General features: G+C 44.5%; 2 protein-coding genes across 12 annotated transcripts in view; one reads left to right on the top strand and one right to left on the bottom strand.

Annotated features, from left to right (window-relative positions):
- Rnf141 (ring finger protein 141) overlaps window positions 1-10,515 on the top strand; it is a 31,972-nt gene extending 21,457 nt beyond the window's left edge. For 2 of the 3 annotated variants that reach the window (XM_052201327.1, XM_052201328.1), the window contains exons 5-6: window positions 33-140; window positions 7,313-10,515. In XM_052201327.1, coding sequence (XP_052057287.1) covers window positions 33-140; window positions 7,313-7,463 — 259 coding nt within the window. In that variant the 3' untranslated portion in view covers window positions 7,464-10,515. Of the gene's footprint in view, window positions 1-32; window positions 141-6,905; window positions 7,276-7,312 lie in introns of those variants that run through there. The other variant, XM_052201326.1, reaches the window with a different exon arrangement.
- A 1,142-nt stretch (window positions 10,516-11,657) lies between these two features.
- Window positions 11,658-18,650, bottom strand: part of Ampd3 (adenosine monophosphate deaminase 3) — a 44,736-nt gene continuing 37,743 nt past the window's right edge. For 8 of the 9 annotated variants that reach the window (XM_052201258.1, XM_052201240.1, XM_052201280.1 and 5 more), the window contains 4 exons: window positions 17,772-17,892; window positions 16,011-16,184; window positions 14,094-14,204; window positions 11,658-13,270 (listed from right to left, as the gene is read on the bottom strand). In XM_052201258.1, coding sequence (XP_052057218.1) covers window positions 13,094-13,270; window positions 14,094-14,204; window positions 16,011-16,184; window positions 17,772-17,892 — 583 coding nt within the window. In that variant the 3' untranslated portion in view covers window positions 11,658-13,093. Of the gene's footprint in view, window positions 13,271-14,093; window positions 14,205-16,010; window positions 16,185-17,771; window positions 17,893-18,650 lie in introns of those variants that run through there. The other variant, XM_052201299.1, reaches the window with a different exon arrangement.

Here is an 18,650-nt window from a genome sequence, read left to right on the forward strand (position 1 = left end):
CTGTCATTGTCCAGCTCAGTTGTCACACCCAGGGTGAAGCAGCTGACTGATGAGGAGGAGTGCTGTATCTGCATGGACGGGCGAGCTGACCTCATCCTGCCCTGCGCTCACAGCTTCTGTCAGAAGTGTATTGATAAATGGTAAGTTATCCACTGCCTTTGGGGATGGCAGAGGTCATCTGGGACTGTGAACAAACAACTGCATGTACAAATACTTGAGTGCTAACCACAAGAGCTTTGCTCTCTAGTCCTCTGAGTGAGTGGTTCTCTGTGGTATGCTGCCTTCTAGCTCAGTGTTTTTATAACTAATGCTTGTGAAGTGTGAGGACACAGCATGCTTTTGATACATTTACTTTAAGAGTCTTGATGCCTGATTTGTATCTAGAATCAGTTTTCTTTTTTGTGCCCCACCCCCACCCCAATAATTCCCTCTGTGTGCGCGGAGGAACCAAATCCTCAACCTTGGTATCTGGAGGGATATTAGGGCAGCTAATTAAAGTCATTTTCTTACAAGATAATGGAATATTTAGGAGAATTTATAGTGACATGCAGTAAGCTACATGTATCTAAATATAAGTGCTTTAATTTATGTGCACACTCATGAAAGCTGTCACAACATGAGGAGCAAACCCATCACTCCCAGAATCACCTGAAGCCTGATTCTTAGGCAGCTGTTAATTGCTTTCATTTGCTAACACTGCTTTGGATTTGCAAGACTTTTTAAAGTAGCACCATACCGAGTGTTCTCTCTGTTGTCTAGTGTCTTTCAATCAGTGTAATCAGCTCGAGATTTAACCTTCTTGTAAGTGCAGTTAATTGGCAGATAAAAGCTTCTATGTTTGTGGACAAGTAGTTTTATGGGCATGTATTTTGACTTTTTCTTGGGTGACTACCTCAGGTGGCCAGGTCATATAGCAGGTGTTTCTCAAGAAATTGCCAGCTCACTCTCAAAAGAAGTCATACATTTTTTTAAATAAAAGGTTGTTTGTTTGTTTGTTTGTTTGTTGAGACAAGATCTAGCAGTGTAGAGACCAAGAAGGTCTCAACTGAATCTTGTGTCAATCCTCCTGCCTCAGCCTCTCAAATTTTGGATTATAGATGTGTGCCACCATGCTTGGCTCCTTCTCATCTTTTTTTGTGCCTTCTCTAGCACCACATAGGAGTTCCTTCCACTGCTTTGCCTGTGCTAGCCAGCATTGTAACCAGCATGGGGCAGTGTCTCAGGGTTCTCCCTTACGTCCCCTACTGGCTGCCACGTTATTATCTGTGCATCTTAAATGGTGGTCTATTCAACTCTTTGCCTACTTCATTATTGGAAGTTATTATTATTTGACTGTACATGTTTTCTCTCCTTCTCTGGCTTGTCTTCTTTCTCTTGACAACGTCTCTGAGGGAGAAGTTTTTGTTTCAGTAAGGCTTAACTTCAGTTTGTGACAGTGACCCTTTCTATACAATATTTTCCTGTTCCAAGAGCACAGAAGTTATTAATCTTATGCAAGTTTGGGGTTCACATTTAAGCCTCTACTCCAGTTTTATACAATACAAATAAAAATATACATCTTTACTAACCTTTGGACCTTTTTTGAAATCATTTGTTCAAGTACACATCAGTTCTGGACTCTTCCGTCCACAGATACTAGTCTGTTTCACTCCAATCTCATGCTGTCCTGGCTCCTGCAGCCGTTCAAGTCTCCCAGTGTAGAGTCATGTGCACTGATCCATATGTTTAGTAGGGAGTTCAGAGTCAGTGTGTCAGGCTTCACAAAGGAGCCTGCAGAGACATTGATTGATACCGTAGTGACTAGATCAGTTTGGGACTGTTAGTTTCTTTTCTTCTTCTTTTTTTTTAAATTATCAAATTTATATTTATTTTTTATTTTTATTTTTTTATTTTCTGTATTCTTTGTTTACATTCCAAATGATTTCCTCTTTGCCAGTTCCCCCCTCCCCATATGTCCCATAAGCCTTCTTCTCTCCACTCATTCTTCAATCACCTCCCTCCTTTTTCTGTCCTAGTACTCCCCTATAATGCTAGATCAAGCCTTTCCAGGATCTGGACCCTCTCCTTACTTCTTCATGGGAGTCATTTGTTATGCTAATTATGCCTTGGGTATTCAGAGCTTCTGGGCTAATTAATATCTACTTATCAGTTATTGCATTCCATATGTATTCTTTTGTGATTGGGTTACCTCACTTAGGATGATATTTTCTAGTTCCAACCATTTGCCTAAAAATTTCATGAATTCATTGTTTTTATTTGCTGAGTAGTATTCCATTGTGTATATATACCACATTTTCTGTATCCTTTCTTCCATTGAGGGATGGGTTCTTTCCAGCTTCTAGCTATTAATAAATAAGGCTGCTATGAACATAATGAAGCATGTGTCCTTATTGCATGCCGGGGATTCCTTTGGGTATATGTCCATGAGAGGTGTAGCAGGGCCCTCCAGAAGTGTCATGTCCAGTTTTCCGAGGAACTGCCAGACTGATTTCCATAGTGGTTGTACCATCTTACAATCCCACCAGCAATGGAGGAGTGTTCCTCTTTCTCCACGTCCTCTCCAACACCTGCTGTCTCCTGAGTTTTTAACCTTAGCCATACTGATTGGTGTGAGGTGAAATCTCAGGATTGTTTTGATTTGCATTTCCCTAATGACTAATGATGTTGAGCATTTCTTAAGGTGCTTCTAGGTCATCCGAATTTCTTCAGGTGAAAATTCTTTGTTTAGATCTGTACACCATTTTTTAATAGGGTTATTTGGTTCCCTGGGGTCTAACTTCTTGAGTTCTTTGTATATATTGGATATTAGCCCTCTATCGGATGTAGGGTTGGTGAAGATTTTTTCCCAACTATATGCAGCAAAACTCTCAATCACCATAGATGGAGAAACCAAGATATTCCATGACAAAACCAAGTTTACCCAATATCTTTCCACAGACCCAGCCCTACAAAGGATAATAAGAGGAAAACACCAATACAAGGAAGGAAACTTCACCCTGGAAAAAGCAAGATAGTAACCTTCTTTCATCAAACGCAAAAGAAGATAACCAATCAAATATAAAAAATAACATCAAAAATGAGAGGAAGTAATAATCACTATTCCTTAATATCTCTTAACATAAATGGACTCAATTCCCCAATAAAAAGACATAGACTAACAGACTAGATATGTAAACAGGACCCTACATTTTGTTTCATACAGGAAACACACCTCAGTGTCAAAGACAAACACTACCTTAGAGTAAAAGGCTGGAAGACAATTTTACAAGCAAATGGTCTCAGGAAACAAGCTGGAGTAGCCATTCTAATATCAGATAAAATTGACTTTCAACCTAAAGTTATCAAAAGAGACACTGAGGGACACTTCTTGCTGGTCAAAGGAAAAATATACCAAGAAGAACTCTCAATCCTGAACATCTATGCTCCAAATGCAAGGGTACCCTCATTCATAAAAGAAACTTTACTAAAGCTCAAAGCACACATTGCACCTAACACAATAATTGTGGGTGACTTCAACACTGCACTTTCCTCAATGGACCGATCAGGAAAACAGAAACTGAACAGAGACACAGTGAAACTAATTGAAGCTTTGGACCAATTAGATTTAACAGACATATATATAGAACATTGTATCCTAAAGTAAAAGAATATACCTTTTTCTCAGCACCTCATGGTACCTTCTCCAAAATTGACAGTTGGTTTCTTAATGTTAAGCCTCTGATTCTGCAGGCAGTTTTCTAGTTTCCAGTGTTGCAGATCTCAGGCAGAGGTGGTTTTGGATATTTTACAGTTTTGTGCTGTTCTAAGTGGTTTTGTTTGTTGCTGGTACATAAGAAGACAGATAGTTTTATATCCATCGTGTATCCTGAAGGCTTATGAACATCACAATGGTTCTATTAAACATCTGAACATTGTTTTCCAAAGATACTTTTTCTGTTACAAAATTCTAGTCAAGAATTTTTCCTTCCAGGCTTCAGTGTTGGGCTCCACTTCATCTGGTATTTGTATTGTACACTACCATTTGTATTGGTAGGAGCCACTGTCTCGGTATCCTCCTCTGGGCGGTGTGCTGTCTTGTCTCTTGAGGTTGTTGTAAGATCTTTGTCTTTTTGCTGCTTTTAGGCAATTTGAGTAGCAGGTGCCTTGTCACCACCCCATCCACCCAGGTTTCTTGTGCTTGGAGTTTGCTGATATTGTAGGGCGATGGTACTGTTGATATTGGAAAATTTTCAACCATTGTTTTCTCAAATTTTGTCTGTCTGCTTTTCTCTCCTCCCTTCCTTTGGCCTCCATTACCATGTGTTGACCCTGAGCTTGTCCTCTGTCTCAGCCATTGCTCTGTGGTCGCACTCACCAGTGTCTTGTGTTTGTTTCCCTCATGTTTTAGCCTCCATTTCTGTGTTCAGTAGATATGGAGACTCTCATACAGTGAATATACTTACTTCATTTATTTGCTAATTTATCTGCTAATGTCTTGTCAGTTCTGCAGTGCTTTTATTGTTTTCCTCTTCGTCATGTCTTACAATGTTTTTTTTTCTGCTGCTTATCTGCCTTCCAGATATGGATTTTACCTATCTAGGTAGTGAATAGTTTTTAATACTGTAAATAATGAAGCTTTGTTTTGAAATATGGTTTGCTTACTTAGAAGGACTTTCGACCATTTGGGGTCCTTTTACAATTTGTTAGGAGGCCCAGAGCAAAGTTAGTTTCCTGTTACTCATTTCCCTCTGATGAGACTGACTCCTTCAAAGTGCTGTACTTTGTGCTCTCTGTGGCCTTTGTATCTCTCAGAGCTTCAGCCTCCTGGCGTTCGCCAACCCTGGCTGGCTCTAGTGGTCGGGGCAGGGCCTGCTGTTCCTTGCTCTTCCTCTGTGGCTTCTGCTGTGCAGTGTCCTGCTCGGTGAACTCTAGCCACCTTGGCCTCAGTTGTTTCGTCAACAGCCACCCAGGCCTCCGAGGTCCCCTGCTTCTTTTTCTGAGTCCTGGAAACTCGGATTTGCAGCCACAGGCTCACTTTGCCTCTCACTTCCTGGGAGTGGCACCCTGCCCGGTATCCAGTGCTTTAGATCAATCCCCACTTATCACCATTCCTCTGGATGGACATTGTGTCCTCTGTGTTAGTTGTTTTCAGTGGGAAGATCAATCTGGTTCCTGTGGGCCACAATCAGAATTTGACTGCTTTTAAATTGTGATGTTTTATGTACAGAAAAGCTCATCTTATAAACCATCCCTGGGGAACCCCAAATCAACCAAATAATGTATGCCAACTCTAAATTTCACATCTAGTTTTTAGATTAAGTTTCTCAGTTTTTGTACAAAAGCCAAAGCACAGTTGATGAACTGTTATTTTGGCCTAGATGTTACTGAGAGAGGAGGAAAAACATTGTCTTTTCCTTTTGTAAGGTATTTCCAGCTCAAACATGGTATTTAAGTTTCTGAAATAGTATTTGATGAAATTCCTTTGCAAAACATAATCTTAAGTAATCGTGTATATGTTCTGTGTTAGAAATTACTCTGCATTTGGGTGTCACCTCTAGTCTTAAACCTTAAATGTTCCATCCCTATATAATTTCCTTAAGTCTTCTTGGTTTTAAACCAAAGGACATATTATCAGACTTTTAATTGTACTAACTTGTCAAAATTCTTTTCTTTTGCTGCTGCATGTGGTGGTACACACTTTTAATCCCAGCACTTGAGGAAGCAGAGTCAGACAGAGCTCTGTGAGTTCAAAGCCAGCCTGGTCTATATAGCAAGTTCTGTGCCAACCAGGACTACTTAGAAACCCAATAGTCATTAGGGAAATGCAAATCAAAACAACCCTGAGATTTCAACTCATACCAGTCAGAATGGCTACGATTAAAAACTCAGGAGACAGCAGGTGGTGGTGAGGATGTGGAGAAAGAGGAACACTCTTCCACTGCTGGTGGGATTGCAAGCTGGTAGAAGCACTCTGGAAATCAGTCTGGCAGTTCCTCAGAAAACTGGACATGACACTTCTGGAGGACCCTGTTATACCACTCCTGGGCATATACCCAGAGGATTCCCAGGCATAGAATAAGGACACATGCTCCACTATGTTCATAGCAGCCTTATTTGTAATAGCCAGAAGCTGGAAAGAACCCAGATGTCCCTCAATGGAGGAATGGATACAGAAAATGTGGTATATTTACACAATGGAATACTACTCAGCAATTAAAAACAATGAATTCATGACATTTTAGGCAAATGGTTGGAACTGGAAAATATTCTAAGTGAAGTAACCCATTCACAAAAGAACACACATGGAATGTAGTCACTGATAAGTGGATATTAGCCCAGAAGCTCTGAATACTCAAGATACAATTACCATGTCAAATGATTCCCAAGAAGAAGGAAGGAGAGGGCCCTGGTCCTGGAAAGGCTTGATGCAGCATTGTAGGGGATTACCAGGACAGAGGAGTGGGAGGTGGTTGATTGGGGAATGGGTGGAGGGAAGAGGGCTTATGGGACATATGGGGAAGGGGAACCGGGAAAAGGAAAATCATTTGGAATGTAAACAAAGAATATAGAAAATTTAAAAATGACCTTAATTACTCAGAATAATAATCAGTAATCCCCTTTCTGCTAAGTGTTCCTGCCACTGGCCAAACATGAGTTCCAAAGCACAGTGGTTTCCACTTAAATTAAAAGTAAATATTTAAACTTTACACATTTTACACTGACTAACTCTCCCATCAGTAACAGGGAGCTTACCCTCAGGACACCTAAGGAATTCTTATTAAGGAAAACTTATTTGGGTGCAGAAGTAAAAATTGAAGATTTTAGCTGGTGGCAGCAAACAAGATGAAGGAACTAAGTATCTTTCTATTGGAGATGAGTTAGATACTCTGCAGCATAGCCATACAACACGTACTATGTTCTAACAGGAAGCTCAAGTCAGGTGTGTGGGAGGGAGCATGCCGCAGTCCCAGCCCTGGGCAGACCGGAGCGGGAGGATGGCCAGCCACCGAGGCTGCTCAGAGGAGCACAGAACGACTGCGATCACATACATTGGTACACAGTGGTTTGTAAGATGTGGGTACAAGGTCAGTGAGAATGAACACACTCGATCGTTTCCCACACATTGATATTTTCAGTCATCCCTGGTGAAATACATTGGCAACTAGTTGACCCTGTGAAAGAGAGTTAAAGGTTGGGCTGAAGAGAAAGATTAATTCTTCATTGTACACTTTTATGTTGTTTGCATTTTTAAAGCCATGTACTTTTCAAACAAGCCTGTTTTTTTAGAAAAAGAAAAAAAGAAAAACTTGTTTTGCTTGGACTTCCCTGACAGGAGTGATCGCCACAGGAACTGCCCCATTTGTCGCCTACAGATGACTGGAGCAAATGAGTCGTGGGTGGTGTCAGATGCGCCCACCGAAGATGACATGGCTAACTATATCCTCAACATGGCTGATGAGGCAGGCCAGCCCCACAGGCCGTGACTCGGGGAAGACTGACTGTTGTCAAATACACTGTTGTCATAGAGGAGGAGGGGGGACGGTGGGGCACACACAGAAATATCAGTTTTCCCACCTTCTTATTTTTGCTATTCTGATAATATGTCCCGTTCTTAAATAAACTCCCATGTCTTCCATGTATGGTGGGCTACAGTTGGCTGCTGTCCAGCCGTGCTTCCCAAGGTCCACCTACTCCACGTTGCTCTTGAGCCCTTGCTACAGATAGCAGCAATACTTGACACCACTGCTTTTCAGGGAGGGGGACTATTCTGGCATCTTTTTAATAGGTTTAAATTTTAGTGTGTTGAGAGTTGTAGCCATCTGAGATAAATGACTGAAACTAATGTCTCAGCTGGAACCTGAGGTGTGTGTGCTCTGCCCCCTTGTGGTTCATTCTGGATCCTTCAGTACTGTCACCCAGTTGCTTCCTGGTTTTATATGTCACTTGTGGCCTTGGGTTCTGGAACTACTTTTTATGTTGCCATGATGCAGCAATGGATTAGGACTGTCTGGTTGGGACTTTTGTCTCAAAAATAGACTGTGCTGGAGGAATCTTCATGGCTCTTTTAGAAATGCATCTTTTCCTGGATAGGTGTCCATTGGATTTTTTCATAAAGGCCATGTAGCTTGAATTTTCAGAAGGAATTTTTTCTTTATAAAAACACATTTTATATTTCCAGGTTACACTGAGTCATCTGGTCCTGAGATAGACTGCATTTATTTTAGGTAAAGACATCTTCTGAGGCTTCAGTTTCCTCAAATTTCTCAGATTAAAACAAGAGGAAAACCTCTTCACCATGCAGTTGTCAAACCCTAAAATCCAGACCTCGATTGGCTTTCTTCCCATTTGCATTATTCAGGTGTCTAGAGAGAGGGCACTGACGGGAGTGCCACCCTGTGGGCTCGGCAGTGGCTTAGGGAAGAAGAATGAGAATGCCAACAGTTTAGCCTGTAAAAAAGCCAGTGCGGAGAGAAGTCCCCTTGGAGAAGTTTTAGCAATCTCACTGATTTTTGGCAAGCTGCAGATGCTCCTGTTTTCCTAAGTACAGACATACACAATTGAAGTTACTGCTTATTGAGTTTTGATTCAGATTTTAATGAACATTCAAATAAATCCCTTTCAAAAAACAGGTCTGACTTGACTCTGCCCCCAAATACTGAAGATGTCAATAGTCCACTCACCGTAATGACAGGACAGTGACATACCAAATGGCTAAGCAGTCCTGCTGGGCATGTGGGCAAGCCCAGTGCTGTTGTCTATCTTACCTTAGCTGTGATGGCTCAGGACCTTGAGAAAGTCTTAATCTGTTGTAGGTTCCTGTTGAGAAACTGAGATTGTGTTTGTGGTTTTCAAATATTAGCATTTCAAGTAAATGTTGAGAGCCTGTTCGCACTGAGTGCATATACACAGGCTACCCATTATAGAGGAGCTGCATTTTATTAATACAGGTTTCCTTATATAAACTTTACACAGTGTGGTCGCTTTTAAGTCAGTATATGAAAATGTGAAAATGCATTGGTGATACAGTTTCACTAGAATTTGTTCACGAAAAACTTCTGTTTTGATAAAATAATAATTGAGGATGAGAGTGCAGCTCAGTTGGTAGAGTGCTTGCCTCTGAACCTGGGTTCCATCCAGCACTGCATAAAACAGTGCGGCTGCAGCACCCCACAACCCCACCACTCGAGGAGGTGGGAAGACCAGAAGTTACAGGTCATCCTCCACCACATAGTGAGTTCAAGGATAACCTGGGCTGTGAGACACTGTTTCAAAAAAAATTGGAGTGGTCAGGCTAAAGAGAGAACTCGGTGGTGAGGAGCACCTGCTGTTCTGTAGAAAGCCAGAGCTTAATGCCCAGCACCCACAGTGTTGGCTCACACCACCTGTGGCTCCAGCTCCAAGGGATCCAGCACCCTCTTCTGACCTTCCAGGGTGCCCGCATGCATGCGTGTTACACACAGAGAGACACACACACTAACAAGAAAATCTTTAAAACATTTTAAAATTCCTATTTGCGATGATTCAAGCTCTTCTGTTGATCCTCAAGTGCGCCATAGAACACATTCTTCAAACCTCGGAAGGAGTGAGCTTCTGAGGGGTTTCTAGCCCTAAAATTGTCCTTTTGGATTTAGACTTGTTGGGTTTAATTCAAATTGTCTAATTTTAAAGTGTTTCTGAAATGAATAACATAGCTTTAGGGGTTGGAGATATTTCCAGCAATAGCCAATGCTTCTATTCCCCAGAATCCTTCACTTTTGAAAGAATGGAAAGAAAGTAAGTCCAGTGGTTCGATATTGCCCACTGTCCTTTACTGAAAGTGTGAGCTCCGAGACACTACCTGGCCTGCTGTGAAGCGTCAGTGTCTCCAACTGCCTTATCCGGTACTGAGCAGAGTTCCTTGTGCATTCCGTTGAGCTGGGTGACTCCTCAGAGGTCAGTAGTAGGGTTTGCCATTGGATCTAATCATAAAGGTTGTAAATTTGTCTCATGAGTAACACGTATACTTTTTCTATTCTGTACAGCTTTGTCTTTTTAAAATAGGAACTACATAAAAACATTTACCTTGGTAGGAAATTGTGTGCCTTCAGAGATATGTGAACTGCCTCCTGCCTTGAGGAATTGTTGTAAATTGTATGTTAGCGCGGTGCTCACTCGGTAACAGCAGCTGACGCACATGCTGTGGACACTGGGTTTCAGGAGTTTGACTGTGTACTGACACAAAGGCTGAGAACCACAACGCCTATTTTATTCTTAGGAAAACCTGACACGATGTGCAATAAGTAAACTTTGCAAGTGAGCATTAGCTAACTAAAAAGACTTTTGCTTATGTAACTTCACATTCTTATATACTAAATATTTATATTTATTAGAGGACTGTTTTATATTGTGCTCTGGGGGTTGTGTTTGTGTGCTGTTTTGAGGTGATTTACTTGTATTAATATACAACTGGGTAATAAGGCTGCTTGGAAACCTTTCGGTTCCCTGATTTTTTAACACTGGGAAGTTGGGTTCATTAAAAGAGAGTCTGAATAAGCACTCGTAAGTGTTGGGGTTTTCCTTGCTTTGGGGAAGGGAATTCTCAACGGACGCCTACTTTGCCTGTCAGCTCATCACATTTATGAGGGCAGCACGGCAGCAGTGTGAGCAGCGGCTGTGACTTTGGTTAGCCTGTCTGTCCTAGTTCCCATTAGAATAAAGGACCCACACTGCGCTCTGGCAGTTCTGTGCTTTCCATGCAAAAGGATGTTATTTGAGTCTTCGAGTCTTAGTGCTGAAGAGGGAAAGTAGGAAGTGGCAGCTTCGAGTCAGGTTTGCTGGTGCCTGTCAGCCATACTATGGAGAAACAGGAGTTCCTCAAATATACTTTGCTAAATAGCTACTCTATATAGTCTTAGCTCTTCATCATCTTCTGTTTTATGGAGTATGCCTTAAAGATGAGAGCCCAGGAGCTGGAGGCTGCGTGTCTGCGTGCACCTTTTCCTGGTGTTATGGTTATTCTAAAAATCCTGGTTCAGACACAGCATTTAGGTGCATCATAGCCAGTCACTCTCATCTGTGGTTAAGAACCAGAGAAAATGAGTATTGTGTCGTGAGCCCACCCCTCAGGGAGCAGTAGCTCCTGAGAGAGCGAGCCAGGCATTCTCTCAGACCTGCTTTCATTCAAGACAAAAGTGTGGATTCACCAACTGGGGAGATGGTTCTGACTTTCAACAGTACAGGTTGAGTAGGGTATAAGGCAGCCAGCCATCCACCCTTAGGAACCGGCCAGAGCACTGTGTGGAAACCTGAACCCACATATGATTGCCTTTGCTTCCAACTGTAAAACAGGCAAAAGAAAGGATTCTCACACACACACACACACACCAAGAGGATCAGTGAGCACAAGGATCTAATAAAACAAAGTGTTAGAGAAATGGGTGTCTGAGAAACTTTCGGGACAAGTAGAACCCAACACACACTGGTGAACAGACTAAGACATCATTTGAGGCAAAGAACTCCAGCTGTGGCTTTGCTGACGCTCTGAGCCCAGCAGAAGCTACGCTGGGGTGCTAGGTGACCGCAAGGTCGCCTGAGCTTTGGCTTGCAAACTGGGCTTTTCTTGTCAGTGCTCTCCACGGCTCACAGCTTCTCATGTGCCCCATCTCGAAAGTAAAGAAAGAAACATTTGCTGTATTGGGTCACAGTCCTAACAGACTTTATTTGTAGTCTTTAAAAAAGTATTTGATATAATGAAAAACTGTACAATACTTGCTGTGTTTGGGCAAATGTATACAAATGGAGGCTTTTCAAAAATAATCCCTCATAGTGACAGGTTTCCATTCAGTTTCATACTCAGCTATATAAGATAGCATGTGTACCTGCCTAGTAAAAGGATGACGTGGATCCATACACTGTGAGACCACTGGAAGGATGACAGCATCACAGGACAGGATAATTAGATAAATGAGCATCTTCCAGATACAATTAGGTCTGTCTAACTATGGTGTAGGACTTGCTGCCTTGTGAATAGTTAAGATCTTATTGTTGAGTATTCTGCACACACAGATGCCAAAAGAGAAAGTCATTCAATTACTCCATATATATTCATTGAGCACCTACTATGTTCTAGGCACTAGTAACAAAGATGAGTAGTCTGATAAAGCTAAAGTCCTCATTAAACTTAAAAACTCTACCTGGTCCCTGGGACCATGATAGCATCTGAAGAAATCTACTTTAAATTAAAATCCACTGTGTTAGTGATTCTTTTGTAAAAATTTAAAATATGTGAAGCCTAAAACAGTAGGGGGAGTCAGGGGTGGGGCGTGAGTGGATCAGGAACTTGGCTCTAGTCCTGTATGTCCTGAAGCACATTTCACTGCCCTGAGGAGTCCCTGGTCTGACTCGGGGATGTGGTGACATATGAGCCAAAAGGAGCCAGGGGTCCTGTGCTTTTCAAAGACCTTCATTTAAAAAGAAAGTGAGAACAGCCCCATAACCTCACCCTGTATCTTCCTCAGCCCAGGGGTGGACCATGAGATGGATTCACAGAACGTGGTTTGAGATGACTCGTTGAGTCCGAGGTGAGGGAAAGAACAGAACGGAAGTGATGACCTCCGAGAGTGCGTTGGGCTTCCTAACCAGACAGGAGGGAGGGGTGCTAACGGGGAAAGAAACTCATTTTTAAAAATGCACAAATTGTCAACAGGGGAGCTTTTTATTTTTCTCCCTTTATGAAAGGGAGCTTTGGTGGGTGTTTAAGGCAGGCCGCCAGCCAGGGGCCAAAATGAGAGCTACTCTACAGGGCCTGCTGAGAGGAGTGTGGCAGACACCACACAGGCCTGTGTCAAAGTCCCAGCCCCAACCACATGAACACTGGCAGTCACAGGAGACATGGACAATCAGGGACAGGTGTACACAGTGCCAGCTCCCAGATCCCCATGGGAGGGAGCCAGCTCTGGCTCAGAAATGCTAACGAAGTGAGCATGTTCATAAAGTGCAACCAAAATTGGGAGCTTGCGGTTTCTCCAGAGGTGTCCTCGTCACAGACAGAAGCCCTAGTTTGAGATCTTGGCCACCTTTAGCCCCAGCAGAGCTGACTAAACCAAAAGATGAAAGTGTGTGTGGACCATTGGACCTATTTGGTCAGGGCTGTGATCTCCTCCGACTTCATGGCATCGGACAGAAAGCTGAGCTCGTTACATAGGGTCTCGTAGCGGAATGCCATTCGGATCTGGGCAACGTTGGTCTTTCGGATGTCATTGCCCTCCGGTCCTTCCTTGTAATAATTCTGGCCCAAAAACTTCTGCTTCTCCTGTGGGCCAAGAGAAAGGCAAACAAAACCAGATTAATCTCTAGATCTTCAGAGGCAGTGTTGATATGAGCCCCAGCACACAGACTAGGGTCCCTGCAGCTGATTCTCAATGGGACATCTTCCTCCCATGGGACTCCAAATCTCCCTGGACCTCCATGTTGTGACCCTGTCCACTCAGTCATCCTCTCCATTGTCGTGGAAGAGAAGTATGAAACTGATGGGCCTACAGTGGGTGAGGTAAAGGACTAAGACCAGGAATCCATCCTGAGGTGACATGCCAGGCAGTCTGTTCCTGGAGATGCCAGATCCCAGAACGACTCATGGCACTTAGGTCTTTAACTGTCATCTCTCCCAAGACCATGTTAGGATGTCTCTTCCTGCTAAATGACATCCCCTAGGCAGATGCCCAGGTTCTCAGTGTGGGTTCCACATCTGATTATTAAAGGAGCCCTAGAAAAGGACTGAGTCTTGTGCATGGTCCCTGCCTGCTTTGTGCCAGCGCTATTTTAGGGCCTGGGAACATAGGGAATGGGTCTCCACACAACTTCCTTTCAGAAGGGAAACCGAAAAATATAGGAAATGTGTCTGCAGTGATGCATACTGTGAGAAAAATAAATTAAGGAGAAAGAAGGCAGCCAGGGAAGGCCTCTCTGAGGGCAGATCTGAGATAGATGAGGGGCAGTCTTGGTGCCCTCACAGGGTTTCCCATGGACCTGGCTTGTTCAGCTTGTCCCTGATCCTGGTGCCTGGGAAGGCACCCTGTGCATGGTGTCCTGTGTGCTCACACTCTGGAGGGCGGAGGGACAGACAGCCCATCACACACCTGATGCGAGAGGCCACTCTGCAGCACGCTGTTCCTGGCGATTTCACACAGGTCGCACGTACTCAGCTTCCACACTTGGGCTGCAATGGCGTACTCCTCCATGAGTGCTTCCTAGCCCCAGCCAGAGAGTACAGTCCGGTGAGAAACACTTCAGCCTTGCAACACAGAAAGCACTCTCTATGGCTTTCCTCAGCTCCCTAGCACCTACATCCTCAAACTCCAAATGCCTGAGACCTGCTTGTGTGCGACTGTAGGTCACCAAATGGAGATAAATCAGGCACACTCTGGATTTGTTCACTCACCAGCACTGAGGGCCTAGAATGTCAGAAAGCTGGGGGTCCCGCTCTCCTGTGACTGTGACTAAAAGGGGGGTGAATGCAGGAGCATTCATGCCAATGAGACCAAGCAAGGATCTGTGAGAGGGACAGTTCCCCGAGTCAGGAGCCTCTGACACTGACCAACAAAGCACCGACAGAAACAGTAAGATGTAACTAACATTAAGTAAGAACAAGAAGACTCCAGGTCTGGAGATGATGCAATCAGTCCCCCAGGAGCTGGGGTAGCCACCGCCCTGCTTGTTCTGGACAGGAAGTACCTCCCGTCTGGCACCAGCCCTTGGCCTCCAGTTGAGGGTCTGAAAGTGAGGTCTGAAGACCTCCGAGACCCAGAATCTGTTTACCAACTCTGCTTGTCAGCTCTGTAGCTCTTGTGAGGTAGGATTGCTTTTGCATGCTTTCCAACAAATTGAATGCAGAGGCAGAGATGGGAACCCAGCTGTCTTCTATTAAACAAGACACTGAAGCAAACTGCAGAACGGGGCCACTCCTCTTGGGATTTTTGTTTTGGGAAAAATGGTTATTTTCATAACTTTTTTGCTATTTATACAATACTTAATGATTCTATTACTATTTTGGGGTGGGCAGAGTGTGTGTGTGTGTGTTGCTGTCACTGCTTTTAGTCTCTTGGTTATTTTTGTTTTGTTTTGATGCAGGCTTTCATCTGTAGCCCAGGCTGGCCCCTAGCACAGGGAATCCAGCCATCAAACATTACTATTGTTAAAGGTGAAAGGTTTATACACTCAGAAAAGAAACCAGAGTATTACATTACTATGTTTAAATGAGTTTGTAAATATTTTTTAAAGCATCCCTAGGTTCTCAGAACAATAAAGAGCAACAGATACAACTAAGATAGGACGTAGCTCTTCAAAGGCTTCCATTCCGGGTGTAAAAGGTCCAGACACTACAAGCCTGAGGACGCTCTGCCCAGGACACTGTGGCTTCAATTACTTGCTAACAGTGGCTTGATCCCATAAACACTACCAGAATGATCTGGGAACAGCTATAACTGTTCCCTGTATATGACATCTTCTTTCCCTTCTCTCTTCCAAGAGACACAAAGAATAATCATAAAAATATAATTAACAGAGCCAGGTGTGGTGGCACATGCCCTAATCCCAGCACTCCAGAGGCATAAGCAGAGGCAGGCAGATCTCTGTGACCTCAAGGCCAGCTTCGTCTGCATAGTGAAATATGTCTTCTCCCCAGTGGATCAAATACTATTAATTTAAATTTTTTGGCTTCATTTTTGGATGAGTGGTGGATAATATATTGGACCTATTAGACTCTAGTTCATCATCTTAAGGAGGGAATGGTTTTATGCCCACTTTATATAAAATACAATAAGACAATACAATAGAGTTCTAATAACTCCTCCACAATTGCAGAGATATATCAATAAAGGGTAGATGGTGAGAAAGGCAGACTTCCCTCACCAGAGGAGCACCCCTTGTTTTCACCAAGCCACACTATCCCAAAACAAAACTGAGCTGTGGGCTTGCGTCTTCATAGTGGCAGAGGTCGCAGAGCAGGCCAGGACCGACGCCTGCTGAGGCACAGCTGCGTGTCTCCACAGCCTCACCTTGGTGTAGTGGAACTGCATGGGGTCATCGGTAGAGAGAGAGACGTGCAGTCCCTTGTGCAGGAATTCCCGAAGTGGGTTCTTGGAATATTCCAGAAACAGGCTGTTGTTGCTGAGAGGAGACATGGCAATAGGGATCTGAGCAAGGTAGTAGAGATACTGCAAAACAGGACTCTGCAAAAGAATCAACAGACACTCGTGGGACGTGTGCCAGGGGCCAGTGGGGTTAGTTCCAATGGAAGCCGGAGGTCGGGCAGTGTCTACACAGGTCTCCGCCAAGCCTGAGAAAGCTGGGCTGTCCAGAGCCACCCTCCTCTACTGCCCGCATTCCACTCACTGGTTGAGACATGTAGGGACTCACACCTACTGTTTGTACTCTCTCTTGGCCTCAGATTGTAGGGTATAATGCTGGGTAAGAGGCCACATCTTACACCTCCACAGGCCCCCTGAACTGGGCAGGCCAGGAGAGCACTATATGCTTGGGAAAAGGTCAAGTTGAAGCGTCCATTGGTCTGAATATAAAATCTCTGTTGTCTTGTGTGTTTGAGTGTTTGATCTCCTGCTGGTGGCGCTGTTTTGGAAGGTTAATGGAACCTTTAGAAAATAGAGCCTCCCAGGAGGAAGGGTTGTGGGCCCTGAAGTTTTATCATTTCTAGGATCTACCTCCTAACCATTTTCTACCTCCTCACTGGAGGTTCAATGTGACAGGCGGCATAGCATCCCTCCCAAGGTAGGCTGTGTCCTCCAAAGTAAGCCCTTCCTCCTTTAAGATGCTTCGTGTTAGATGTGCAGACACAGCCTCTGGACAGTCTAGCCCCTTGGAGACAGAGCCTGAGGGGAGGGGAGGGGAGGGGCAGGCTTCATGCTATGGTGGTCTTCTGATGTCCAATACAATGGTGACCAGAGAGAGGACATGTCAGGACCAGAGGCAAGGCGATATTTTGAAAGTGACCCAATATGTAGGGAGGCTGAGTACCCAGGTTCATAGTGACATCACCCACAGGAAGCAAAAGATAGATGGCCGGTGTGCCCACCACTGGGGACTGGGAGTCAGTTACTGACCCAGTGCAAGATCCTTTGTCCCAAGGCCTGAAAATGAGGACGTAGGAATGTTGCCACTCAGAACAAGGGCCGCTAGTCAACAGAAGGAGTCCAGATCCTGTCTGTGCTTATTGTTCTTTTAAGGTTATGCCGCGGTGAAGGCAGGCTGCACAAGGCCTCTTATGGAGGACCTGAGTTCAGTTTGGAACTCCAGCTCCTGGGATGCAACAGCTCTGCAGGCGCCTGCCTTGCTCATGCACAAACATAGAAATAAAAATTAGTCTTTAAAAAGGAAAGAAGGAGAGGGATCTGGAAATACCAAACAACTGGTAATGCTGTATCTGTAAAGAAAGTACGGAGATTTCTATTTAGGTTTCTTTTTTCCATCTGAAATATGGTGTTTGGTTATTTTATGGTTGAAAGTAAGGCAAATTGTTTTTGTTGGTTTTCCTGCTTTAGTTTTGTTTTTAGAGAGGAGGGTAGGGAGAGGGAGGGAGGGAGGGAGGGAGGGGGGGGAGAGAGGACAAGAACATGAAGTTGGGGAGGGGGTATGGAGGAGTTGGAAGGGGGAAAGATATAATCAAAATATGTGAAAATATTTAAATAAAAATGTAAGTGAAACCAAGAAGACTACGTAGCCCAGCCCTCCAGGAGGACCACTGACCAGAGCTCTGAAGAGTGGATGGGGGGATGGGAACCCAGCGCACCCCGCCCGCTTACCTTCTTGAGGAGCAGCCCGTGGGAAATGTTGTCTGCTGTCAGGAAGGCAGACACTAGGTGAGTGATGGAGCCGGCCTCCCCACAGTGAGGCCGGAACAGGAAGGTGCTCAGGCCTCGCTCCCTGTGGAAGGGAGGCTGCAGGTCAAGATGGCCCCGGGCTTACCCGGCCCAAGGCCCTAGTGGGGGGGGGAGGGGAACACCCCTCTGGCATGGTCAGCGCGGCTAAACCAGTGCACCCTAGAAGCAGCCCCCCCACACATACAATTTGGAAGCCAAGGGCAGAGGAGACTAGACACGGAGAAGGTTCCTGGCCTTCCTCCATCCCCATCCCCCATTTCCTGGCTTTCCAAGAGATGGCTTCCATCAGCCATGAGAACCCAAGTCTGACCTCTTTGCTTTAGAAATGAACAAAGGCCCGGGGGATGATGCGTGTTGAAAGACGCTGAGCAGGTCAGGGACAAAGCCCGAAGGTCAGTGACACCCTGGTCACAGCCCCTTTCTCAACCCCATCCTAAACTCTCACACCACAACCTGGATTAGCTCAGTGTTAGCCGGTGAGAAGCCACACCCCCAGGGAGGGGTGTGCAATATCCGGCTCCCGGAGAAGGGAATGGAGCTGTGTCCCGTGCCCCGCGTCCCAGGTGTCTGCTTTGTCGGATTTGTGGAGCCTTTCCATAGGAGACCACCCGAAGACTTATGCAAATTGAGTGTGCTTTGGCCTGTCTCTCTGGTGTCCAGGCTGTGCCTGTCACATGGGAGTTGCACTTTTTCAAAGCACAAATGCATGTGTACAGATTGCTGCATAGCAGTAAAGAAACATGAGCATGGGCAGCGTGTCCTAGGTCTCTCCTGTCTCCGAGATATAATAGTCCACATGGT

The sequence above is a fragment of the Apodemus sylvaticus genome, chromosome 1 (genome assembly GCF_947179515.1).
Source record: "Apodemus sylvaticus chromosome 1, mApoSyl1.1, whole genome shotgun sequence".
In the NCBI taxonomy this organism is placed as follows: domain Eukaryota; kingdom Metazoa; phylum Chordata; class Mammalia; order Rodentia; family Muridae; genus Apodemus; species Apodemus sylvaticus.